Below are 11,526 nucleotides of genomic sequence, written 5' to 3'. Positions count from 1 at the left end.
AGAGACGAGCAGGGGATTTCGTACTATATCTCACGGTTCAAATTGAGGCCAATCTTGAGTGGACTACTAGGGCCTCCCAACAGATACATATTAACTTGCCCATGTGTTCAAGGTTTGTTTCTCTAAGTAGCGCAGGGTTGCATCAAAACGCAGTCTTAACTGACGAGATCTCCATTCATCTTGAATGTTTTTATTACATGTTGTCATCTTCATTTAGGATAACGAATGAAACTATGCAAAAATAACTCTGACAAGTTAGAACCACTCGTTAATTTTTTACGATGGGTTATTCCTCTTAATAAATTTACCAAATTCATCGCTTTAGGCCAAGGGGGGTCGTAAAAAACTTTCCTTGGACGTCACGCTTCCCACTGACAATATAATCTTAGTGTTGTGTTAAAGAAAATCGACTCAGATCAGTTTTGTTTAAACAAGTTGAAACTCTCGTTCAAGATATTATCGCGAGACTGAAATTCTAACTGATAAATTAATCTCTGCCAGAAGACTACAAAGAAAACCAATTAAAAAAAAATTATGAAGCCTGTCGATCACATCAACAATGTGCGCCTTCGGTTCTTTCAAATGGCTTCAAAAAGCGATTTATACACATTTACAAATCACTGGAGATTTTTGGTCTCAGGATGATTTTCACTTCATTGATTGCACAGCGTTCACGCATTTAGCCATCGTCTGCGATGCGCGACTTATCGAGTCTGTCATGTAGAAATCTTTTAGTTCCAAAATGCTTGGTTGCAGAGGCTGTTTCAAAGATTGTGCTTTAGAGCTCTAAAAAGGAAAAATGAGAAATATAATGGTTTTACATTGAAAGGCATTTGCTGTCCATGAGAATCGAGGCTCATTCCCTTCACAATTATCCTTTTACATCCTAACATCAGTATGTATATTCTCCATACTGTTCTCAATACATTTCCATAGAGGCTGACAAGGAGAATTTGTTTAACAATCAAGAACTGCTTTACTTCTCTATTCTCATGACTTTCAAGTTCGATTCAGGGGGGGTGTAGTAAGGAGAAATTAGATGTTAGTCACTCTTAGGGGCTAAAGGGTTAACACATTATAGTAAGGAGAAATTAGATGTTAGTCACTCTTAGGGGCTAAAGGGTTAACACATTAATTAACGATCAGAGAAGACTCCGTACACGCGAACAATGGCGGGAAATTCCATAACACGCGCTTGCCCTTTGGAAACGACATGCGCACATGCGTGTTTCTCAATGGCGGAAATTTGTAAGCCGATGCTTTTAAATGAAACTTATGAATGACATTGTTGTAATATACGGCTCTGGCGGTTAAATCTTATAAAATGTTGATGAATTACTTGCAAAACTCAAAATCAATCGTACCTGCATCAGACCCAAAGCCAAATTGAAGAAGTTCGCTTCCTCTACATCACCATATCGAGTCAAATTCGGTGAAACTTCGGAGAGTCTTCGCCGGATTTCTTCTAAGTTGTCGTATGGGAGAGAATTTCCAGCAATCTGTTCGGAAAGACAAACACATTGCATTAACCAATTAACTTTATATCTAGGTTAAACGAAAAGAGATATGAAATAATTGTTGAAAAATTACCTCTGATAGCGCTCTGATGATCTTCCAATCATCTCTCGCGTACACGGGTGGTGTGACAGCCCTTCTTGTCTGCTGGGCCCTCCCCTCTGTGTTGACGTAAGTGGCGGTTTTCTCTGTATAGGCTGCACCAGGTAGGATGACGTCAGCGATGTGTGCACCCTGGTCTCCATGGTGACCTGAAAGGCGACAGACATGGAGTTAGACATGAATCATTCGGGAACAGTGGTAGTTCCATGGCTGCTTTCATAGGGATGATTTTGGCAAAAGCGCGGATGCCAATGCAGTGAGCATCAGACCACGTGTTCTAAACTGCACACACACACACACACACACACCCAAAAATAATCACACACCTTGGTAGACAACGAAGCAGCCCTGAGGGAGATCTTCTCGTTTCACTAATCCAGCATCCTGTACATACAAAATAGGAACGTATTACAAAACCAAATAAAGGAGCACTACAATATTTTTGCAATTTAAAATCCGAAAATGAGTCCTTACATGTAGCACACTGCACTTTCTAAGATAGTCACAGTATTTGTACATGTTACATTTCTGGGGCCATCTGCTTTCCACACTCAAGGTGTCTCAGCCTAATAAGCAGGCTGGCCCACAGAAACTTCTGATATCATGCTGTTTTTTCAGCCCCGGTTGACGAGCTGAGATTTCAGCTCAGTTACAATTGACATACTTCAGCTTTCATATCAAAATAAACAAGGCACGATCTTTAAACCTGTAACTCCCAGAAGTGATTAACATGTAACATCTCCCTATATTATTCATAAAATAACCAGCAAATAAGTAATGAGAATACTCAGAATAACAAGGTAACAATAACAAGAAGTTGTTACATTGATCTACCACCAAATGCTCGTAACTGATTTTAAAGGAAATGTGTAGCAGCTAGAGGGGAGAATTAACAAATAGATCTTGGGAGATACAGTGTAAAAACTTGATTTCGCTTGGTATTCACAAGGTAAACCTCGAAATCTTCTTAAAGGAGAGAGTGATAAGGCGGCAAGATCGCGGAAACCACTATAATATGATACCGACTACTATCATACGAAGGCCTCTGGCCCCCAAAACAAACTTATTAAAAACGCGACATTAAAAAGTCGTGTAAAGAGCGCAAAACAACTCACAGCGCCAAGCAAGAACAGTAGTTTAGGTTTCTCTGTCATTTTGTCGACTCCCGGTTTGTATCCAATGTCCAAAGCGGCAACTTGGCTGGCCACCTACGAAATAACAACGGCCATTTGTTTATTGTTTATCACCAACTTTTTGTAGAGTTCACTTTTCTAAGAAACGGCTAGTTGAGATTTTCATCTGCACTAGAAACTCTTGTGAGCGAACATTCTCAGGAAGCAAAAAAGGTGTAAGAGACTGGAGCTGGCCACTAACGAGAATGGTTCCCATTGGCAGATTTCCTTCCTTGTGCGCTAAAAGGAACTTATTGACGAAAAAATACTGAAAATTTAATATGTCTACACCTGCTTGCAGGTTCGCTTATGCGTATTTATGGCGTCTGTAGGTTAGAAAGTTCATTCATTTTTTTTAACCGCAAAACAGTGACGCGGCTGAAAGATTAGTTTTGAAAGAAATGTAAATATCAGACCCGACTTCGATAATTTGGGAAAGGGTATAAATTCATGGGTGAACACGTACCCTGTGTAATACATTGAGAACCTTCCATTCCTTGTCGACTTTCTTGGAACTTTTCAACTTCTGTGACATGTCAGCGACTACTTGGTGAGTTGCTGCACCTTCGTGTCCCTGGAGAACAGTGTTTCCCACTAGGATCATTGGGCGCTCAGCATTCGCCAAAACCTACAAATTAAAAATTGAAATGTTCCATTGATTAACGAAAGAAATTCGATGATTATACGATAAAGCTATCATTTACGCTTCTGTAATCTCTAAAGATTTCTAAAGTAACACAACAGATTACTAAATGTAGCGATTCATTTTGTACAGTTCATCAGCTTTGGAGAAATACCTTTGAAAACGCGTGCTTCCCGGATACAATTTCGTTCAGTGTACTAGCCGAGTCGCCAAGATGCTGAAAGGTAAAAACACACCATAGAGATCACGATGCAAAATAAAAGGACTGTCTACCACTTGCTGAACTGTTCCGTGCTAGTTGCTGATGATTATAAACATCTTCCTTCACTCGAAACCGGAATCAAAATCTACCATCTTGCTCACTCAATGTCCACGCGGAACACAGCGACGTTCAACATTGCTAATCCTCGTGGTCACCTATGAACTTTGAACAAGGGAAACCTTGCCAAAAAGTTTTCTGCGACATCTCGACTGCCAGAGTTACGAATGCTTATGTCCAAGCTTGTGACATTTGATTCACATCTGTCTGTGATAACATTATTCTGGCTGATCGCCGAAGAACGCTTTTCGATTGGGTATTGCAAAACCAAAGTAATCGCAGTAACCAATCAGGAGAGAAGATATCCCAAGAAGCCAATCTGAACTCAACGAAAAAACAAGCTAACTAGCTAAAGCGCGGGAAAACGCGCGTAACCGGGTTGCGAATGGTTTTAGCGTTGAATATGGTTGTTCGAGAGGATACCACAAATTCTCACGACCAATCACGTGACAAGGAAAGCAAAACCAAGGCTATCCTGCATCACCCTCTACAGTGAACTAAAAATTGCTCCAGTGTATAAACAGAGCTCGCATCATATATTGTACCTCGTATGAATAAGTGAGATCCACTTTAGTGCCGACCAGCGCAACCTGCAGGTCATTGTGCATCCATCTGGAAACATAATTATTATCCATTAAAGCTATTGAAACAGTGTATACTCGATCGAGACCGAGGGAAAGTTTACAAGTAGAGCTGAGGCTAATAGAAACGAGTGAAATAGTGTAGAGTTTGCATAAGTGATTTAAAAACGGAAAGACTGTTGCTGCGGCGGACTTTTGTGGTAAAGGAAAAAAAAGGAAAACTGCAAAGAGAACTGAGTCATCGTCAAATAATTGCATGAATGATTTCCTCACCCTTTGCGGATACGAGCATTTACCAGTGGAGCTTCATATCGAGGGTTGGCGCCAACTATCAACAACACGTCTGCATCCTGAAAGACATGGAAAATAAGTGTTGGATATCGAATGAATTTTAGGTTAAAATGGCCTACGCATTAAAGGAATGTCGAGTCACTCAGGGTATAGAACATCACTCTCCCGCAGTTCGACCTCAGACCCTTTACGCTCACTCTTGCGATGAGAATTGATGATGCTCCCCATAATGAGAGCGAGTGTCGTAAAAACTGGAACCACAGTCATTTCTACAGCTAAACACAAAACAAAAGAAAATTTTACAGATACATGTCGCTGAGAAAAATTCAAAGTAGAGACATCTGATCGGTTGAAATTTCTACCCTGATCACAGAACAAAGAAAATACTCATGCAATCCCGGATCACTTTTGATGCTAAATTAAAAACGCTTCTTTCCCCGCTCACCTCAATTCCTGCTATGGTGCTGTTCATAATGTAACTGGACCTGAAGTCAGTCCTGAAAGCGAAAAAAACCAAAATTGAAATGAAATAAGTGGGCGAGAATCGCTCATAAATGTCGGGAAAAACTGCTTCCATTCACACACAATGAAAGCAAAATGTTGCCAAAATGAGTATAACCAGTTGAAGCGTCTTCGATCTCCTTCAGAGCAGCAGGCAACACACAAAAGATACAGATCTGCTGAACACAACTCACCCTGAACCGTCTGCAGGAAATCCTTCCTCCGTGTAGAGCCCCTCACTGTCATAACTGTTAAGCAGGTCTTTCAAAGCTACCAGTGATTCAGCATCAGCAAAACCCCCAGCAACTGCTGCTACCTCGGCACCCTTCACCTGCGACAGTCTCTGTGCAACCTCCACCAAGGCTTCTTCCCATGTGCACGGTGTCAGGTTCCCTTTGTCATCTTTCACCATGGGTTTGGTGAGACGCTGACGTTTCAGCCCATCGTAGGAGAACCTGTTTCAAGGGTGATATGATGGTGACCATAGAAATATAACGCACATGTACCAATGATGTATACTAACATGTGCTACAAGGTTAAATAATTTAGCAACAGTTGTAGCCAATGGATGTTTGATAGCAGGGGAAGTCTGATATATATTTATTGATCTGCAATATTAAAACGGGCAATTCCAGTTCAGTTTTAAGCTGGTTTAAACGGAGGGGGGGGAGGGGGAACTGGGGGCTGTATAAACAATAAAAAAGCCACAACTCTGGGAGTTACTGTACATTCCCTACTCCTTGTGAGAAGGTGGGTTATTTACTGTCCCCTGCCAACCAGTACAGAGAAGATGCAGGAGACAGGGCCCACAGTTTATTGTACTTATGCCAGAAGACCAGAATGTATGTATAGCCATCTACAGATGTCATAACAAAGACACCACATTTTCCTCAGTTATTTTAAGACCTTGAGTGTTGGTCTGGTCTGGAATTTGAACCATTCACCTCCCACCTGGCAGTCCAGCACTCTCCAAGCATGGAAGTTGTTAAGAGTCAAAGCACATGTGGAGCAAGTCATGTAGTAAATGTGTGACTCAGAAATCACAGAAACAGAATCCCTGACTTTAAAGATGCCTTCCATTCCAATTCCCAAAGTGTCACTCAGTCTCTCTTAGAAGGAAACTGACTTTAAATGATGATTGATCACCAAAAAATTTGTCCAGTCACCATCTCCATTATTCTTACCTTGTCTTATCTGATATCCACTCTTCATTTATATCCTGTAAAAAATCAAAGTGTCAGTAACTGTATAAAACAAAGCTTATTGAGACTTTGTATAATTACCAAAGAAAGGCTTCTTCCTCTTTTGCCTGTATAAATTTCCTAAAAAAAGTCAGAATCTGGGCAACTACACACCCACCCTTCCCCTAACCAAACATTTACCCTTAGTTGTCATCAGTTGACTGTTGTTAGGTAAGGGGAGGGGTGGGTGGGCAGTTGATCACATATTGACATGATTCACATTACCAAAAAGCATGCAGTTTTAATATTAAATTAAAGCAAATTTGATCTTCAGGTGTCTGTCTTATTGGAGTAAAGTCTCTTGCTCTTTTAGAATACCTCATTCATCCTGGGGATAATCCTCATGACTTCACCACACCTGGTGTTTACAACAATGTTACTTCCAACTGCATCCATGACATCAACAGAGTCAGTTTTCCTATAACAGAGAACATCAGTCAATCTAGCTCAGTAACCATTGCATTGCGTCAACAGGCTCATGTAAAGTAGCTGAAGACCACATTGTGCATGGAATAACAGTAGACTCTCTTTTCAGGGAAACAATTTTTACATACAGCATGTCAAAGATAGGAAAGTGTAATTCATGTGTAGAAGTAATGTTAATGTTCTTGCTTATTCAATTGCCAGTTATGTAAGACAAAAGACAATTACAAAAAACCTCACCTAAGTTCCCAAGGTCTGGATGTAAATGCATATGGTTTGGATGTTAGCGCACCCACTGGACAGAGATCTGTGAAATAAACGTGAATGGCTTAGATCATATCAGACACCAGATATGGCAGACACCTGAAGATCAGTAGCAGTGGAAAATGGTAAAATTCCAGAGCTGCATGATCCCTGAAGGTGTAGATTCCATTTTGAAACTCTGGGACCAAGACCAAGCCCAAGCTACTTCAGTGATACAATTCCTTACAATTACTATTGCTTTAGTCTGATTAATAAACATGGAAGGTACTCTTGGTAACAAGAAATGAGGTTGAAATACTCTCTTTTGCATCTGTTTTTGTGATATACAGTATGTGCACATGTATCAGCTTTTAAAATGCATCATGAAATTTTCAAGTGGCAGACATCATAAGATAAAGTCATTCAACACAAAGATCTTGACCAAGTGTTCCAACTTCCTTTTGACAGAAATCCTGAGCTAGGGTATAAAGTCAGCAAATCCTAAACTCTGAGAACTACATGTATGACACAAGTACAAAACTTTGAGACCCAATTGCCGAGGCTGGTGCAATTTCAAGATTGAGTGAAAAATTTGCATTTAAAAACATAATTCAATTTTTTTGTGCAAATATAATTACATACCAATTACATTTCCTGAAAGCTCAGACTTGAACATTTTCTCTACATAGGTTCCAACTTGCATGTCATTTCCTCTTCCTGTTGTTCCCAGATCATCTACACCAGCTATCTCACTTGCAAACCTTGAAATAGTATAAAAGAAGCCCTAAATGTCTGTTTTATACATGAAGTTAACTCATTGTTGGTGGCACGGATCTTTTATTAGGACTCCTGATAAGATAATGGAAATGTGATCTTGGTCACAGAATCTCTCTTACCTTATACACCTTGTGCAGTGAATGCAACGAGTCATGATGGTTTTTACAAGAGGTCCAACATTTTTGTCTTCTACAGCCCTGGAGAAATCAAGGAATGACATGAAACCTAACCATGCACATACAGACACACAAGCAGTACAAGCCAAACCATGAGAGTGAACAGCATTGGGTTTTCATCATCTAGAATGCTACATAACAATGTACATCTTTCCCTGCACAGTACATTTTTTCAATGGCCTGTCATATTTATTTCACAAATACATGTATATTAACCTATTTAACCTATTCACCCCTATGATCTCATTAGTAATTCTTCTTATTGTCTGCTATACAATATTCATGACATGAGTTTGGAGAATTTGGTATTGCATCAACTAATAATTCCCCAATTGATATTTTTCTTTATTCTCATCATCTGTCTGCTAAGTATTGTGTTGATAGTGTCAAGAAAACCTCTGTCTTGGTCACTAATGGGAGCTAAAAGGTTTATCTCAAGACTAATGCCTCAGTTTAGTACATTCTTAAGAATTTGCAGTACTGTAAGTATAAATCAGAATTTTTATCATTTGTCAATAAACACAGTACCTTTTCCCTGAAAAGCTGTTGTCAACAAATCTGCTTCTGTCACTACCAAAGGCCATAGATTGATCTTGCAGGTCACACTCCCCTCCCTGGTCACAGATGGGACAGTCCAGAGGGTGATTCACCAGAAGAAACTCCATCACACCCTCTCTGACAAAAAAAAGTTATTAACCTTTAACACCCTAACATCAGTATGCAAATTCTCCATACTGTTCTTCGCAAATTTCAGGGGCTGACAATGAGAATTTGTTTGATGAACAAGAGCTTCTCTTAGTGGGTGATGATTTATGATATTCATTACTCGGTGGTGATAATCTAGGATGCGATTAGATGCTTGTCACTCTTAGGAGTTAAGGTTTTTAAGGATTAAAAATAAAAAAAGCAGAGATGTTCCCATGACCTCTCCATTTGTTGGTAGTCTACCAGTCTTCACTGGTAGTTTTTGTGATCAGAAACTGTCACAATTTACATGTATGTTATCACTTAAGACTTAATAATAATAGAATGTACTTCTAGTGTTAGTAACTTTGTATGGATTTATAGACATTGTGTCTATCGTTGTGTGCACCCACCCCTCTCCTAACCCAACAACAGTCAACTGGTAACAAGTTAGGGTTAATGCTGGGCTAAGCGAGGGGTAGGAAGGCAGCCACTCAGATATTGACATTGATCCCATTACCTTGCTTTTCTAGTCATTGGTGAATCTGTCTTGATTTTCATTCCTTTCATAACAGGCATTGCACAAGATGCAACAGGCTATTGGGATGAGAAGTGGTTACAATATTATTAGCGAAACTCAGACTGTTCCACAAACCATACTAACATCTAAATTTAGCAAAAGAGAGAAGTTATATGCCTTTATGACACCATTTCTTATCATTATTGATCTTACATAAAAAATTATTTCCACTCACCCATTGATTAAGGATTTAAAATGAAAAGAGAGTTTATTAAGTCCACAAATCCTTATGGGAAGGTTTGCTCAGTGGAAAAATATTTTTAGAAAATTTTGATACATGTCCAACAAACACAAAAGTAGTAATCTGTCCTAAAATGTTAAAAAAAAAATTGGGGTTTGCAAAAACTAAGAGCTGAAATGACTAACCTTTATGGACCTCTCCACCTCCACAAGGCACATTCGACAATTCCCAGCCACAGAGAGTCTATCATGGTAGCAGAATCTTGGAATTTCTACCCCAGCCATTGCACAGGCCTACATACAGATATAGATGAAATACATGTGTATACTGCAGCTAATCAAAACTATAACCAAAATTCTCAAATAATATTGGTTACCATCAGCCCAAATTGAGCACTAATTGGACAGTATATGCGTCATGCTGGTAATTGGACAGTGTAATTGGACAGTTATCGGGACACTTAAAATGTCAGGCCTGTGTAAGTGGACAGAACGTGTCATGTGCATGCACTGATGCCTTGCATTTTGCTGAGCTAACTGTTGTTAATGAAAACATATGACCAATGTTTTGTTTCTTTCTCAAATTTTGTCATAGTTTTGAGTAATTGGTGACAGGACTTCATGTCATCCAACTCTGTCTGTAATTATACTTGTGATTAACAAATCAGATTCCTGCTTCGCTGTTGTCCAATTTTGCTAATCACTTGAAGGATTACAGACCAAATTGGACTCCACTGCTTCCTATTACCATTATCAAAATTTTCTCACCAGCTGAGATATACAACCTGTAAAAATTTAAACTGCTAAGCAACTGTACAAATTAATGAAATTGGAACTAAAATTGTTATTCCACAAGGATAACTATGGTTATCTCACCTGCAAGACAGTAACTCCAGGATCCACTAACAAGCTTTTGTCATTAACAAACACCTCGATTTTTTCAGGAGCTGCAGCTGTGGCATAATGCTGAGCTGAAACATCAAAAGTGCACACCAAAAATTATTTTATAAACCTGTTATGTCAATTAATTTGAAATATGAAACAATCTGAAAAGGGAAGGAATTTTTGCTGGAAATCACAGTGAACACAATTGCTTGTGATAAAGATGTGGATTAATTATTGAACAGACATAATTCACAATACATAATGTAAATCATTACAATCTTTTCCAAAATATCAACTTTAACATATATCAAATAATACTCTAAAGACCGTATATTCAACTTAAGGGGATCTATTATCTTGTAAATGGTCTCAAAAGATTATAGCAAAGATTTCTACTGTGAGTACAACGATAACCTCTCCCCCCAATCCTAGGAAATAAGAACTTCTGTTAAGTCAAAGATGTTGAAAAAAATCCTCCAAGAAAAGCGAAAAATTTAGCCCAATTTAATTCTTGCAGCAATGTGGCACAAACCACTACACTACTTCACTCTTTCGCTATTTTTTCAAACAAGTAAGGAAACGTTACCCAGCATGCTATGTACTGTAAGAAAGCTGCAATACATGGCAGGCTGGATGTTGAAGTCTATGATACCAAAGATCTTAACCATTGGTTTAAAAATTCTTGAAACAAACAACAACAAAAAAAAAGAACCGGTTTACTTGCGGCGTAGTATTTACGAGGAATGCACAACGATATTATGTAACATCATGGAGTGACTTCAATACAGATTTCCAGAAATAACTTACCCGCAACTTGCAAGGAAGGTGTCAATCCTTGCAGTGGCTTAATTCTGGCCACCTTTGACAAAGTAAGCCTCCACATTCTGCAGAATCTACAGAACATAAACCGAAACTGATGCATAACCAATCAAATATAGCTGTAAATTTTCTGCGGATGAACATACTCAATCTGTACGCGAAAATAAGGCTACCTAGCCCATAACCATATCAAAAATTGCGACAAGACTAACTCGTCATCCTTGATATAATAAAACTTAGAAGCAAAAATATGTTTTACCCAGGAGATCGATTTGCAATATGTGTTATAACCCACTGGAAATCAACAACAACACACTCAGGATTTTCAAAGATGGCGACCTTTGCGATTCATACGGGTATTGAGATCAGACAAGTACCTACGGCTCTTGTTGTC

General features: G+C 39.0%; 1 protein-coding gene across 1 annotated transcript; it reads right to left on the bottom strand.

The window, feature by feature from the left end:
* Window positions 1-170: 170 nt before the first annotated feature.
* LOC113684225 (NADH-ubiquinone oxidoreductase 75 kDa subunit, mitochondrial) lies at window positions 171-11,511 on the bottom strand. Its single transcript, XM_089183556.1, has 22 exons — window positions 11,392-11,511; window positions 11,121-11,206; window positions 10,305-10,399; window positions 9,615-9,722; window positions 9,189-9,265; window positions 8,513-8,659; window positions 7,928-8,005; window positions 7,674-7,792; window positions 7,029-7,095; window positions 6,684-6,783; window positions 6,309-6,343; window positions 5,319-5,579; window positions 5,069-5,120; window positions 4,606-4,682; window positions 4,297-4,363; window positions 3,587-3,649; window positions 3,256-3,417; window positions 2,733-2,825; window positions 1,944-2,001; window positions 1,591-1,766; window positions 1,365-1,499; window positions 171-786 (listed from the first exon to the last, which is right to left on the bottom strand). The coding sequence occupies exons 2-22, from the start codon at window positions 11,194-11,196 to the stop codon at window positions 649-651; spliced, it is 2,184 nt and encodes a 727-aa protein (XP_089039682.1). The 5' UTR covers window positions 11,197-11,206; window positions 11,392-11,511; the 3' UTR covers window positions 171-648.
* Between the last annotated feature and the right edge of the window lie 15 nt (window positions 11,512-11,526).

The sequence above is a fragment of the Pocillopora damicornis genome, chromosome 9 (assembly GCF_964200805.1).
Source record: "Pocillopora damicornis chromosome 9, jaPocDami1.2, whole genome shotgun sequence".
NCBI classification, from domain to species: Eukaryota; Metazoa; Cnidaria; class Anthozoa; order Scleractinia; family Pocilloporidae; genus Pocillopora; species Pocillopora damicornis.
Note: the sequence above shows the minus strand (reverse complement) of the source record. Positions and strands in the feature narration are given on the sequence as shown.

Coding starts and splice junctions, on each gene's coding strand:
- LOC113684225 (XM_089183556.1), bottom strand. CDS start 11,196: ATGTGGAGGCTTACTTTGTCAAAGGTGGCCAGAATTAAGCCACTGCAA. Junction 5,580..6,308: donor TGGATATCAGATAAGACAAG/GTAAGAATAATG, acceptor CCCTTGAAACAG/GTTCTCCTACGATGGGCTGA. Junction 1,767..1,943: donor CTGCTTCGTTGTCTACCAAG/GTGTGTGATTAT, acceptor GTCGCCTTTCAG/GTCACCATGGAGACCAGGGT.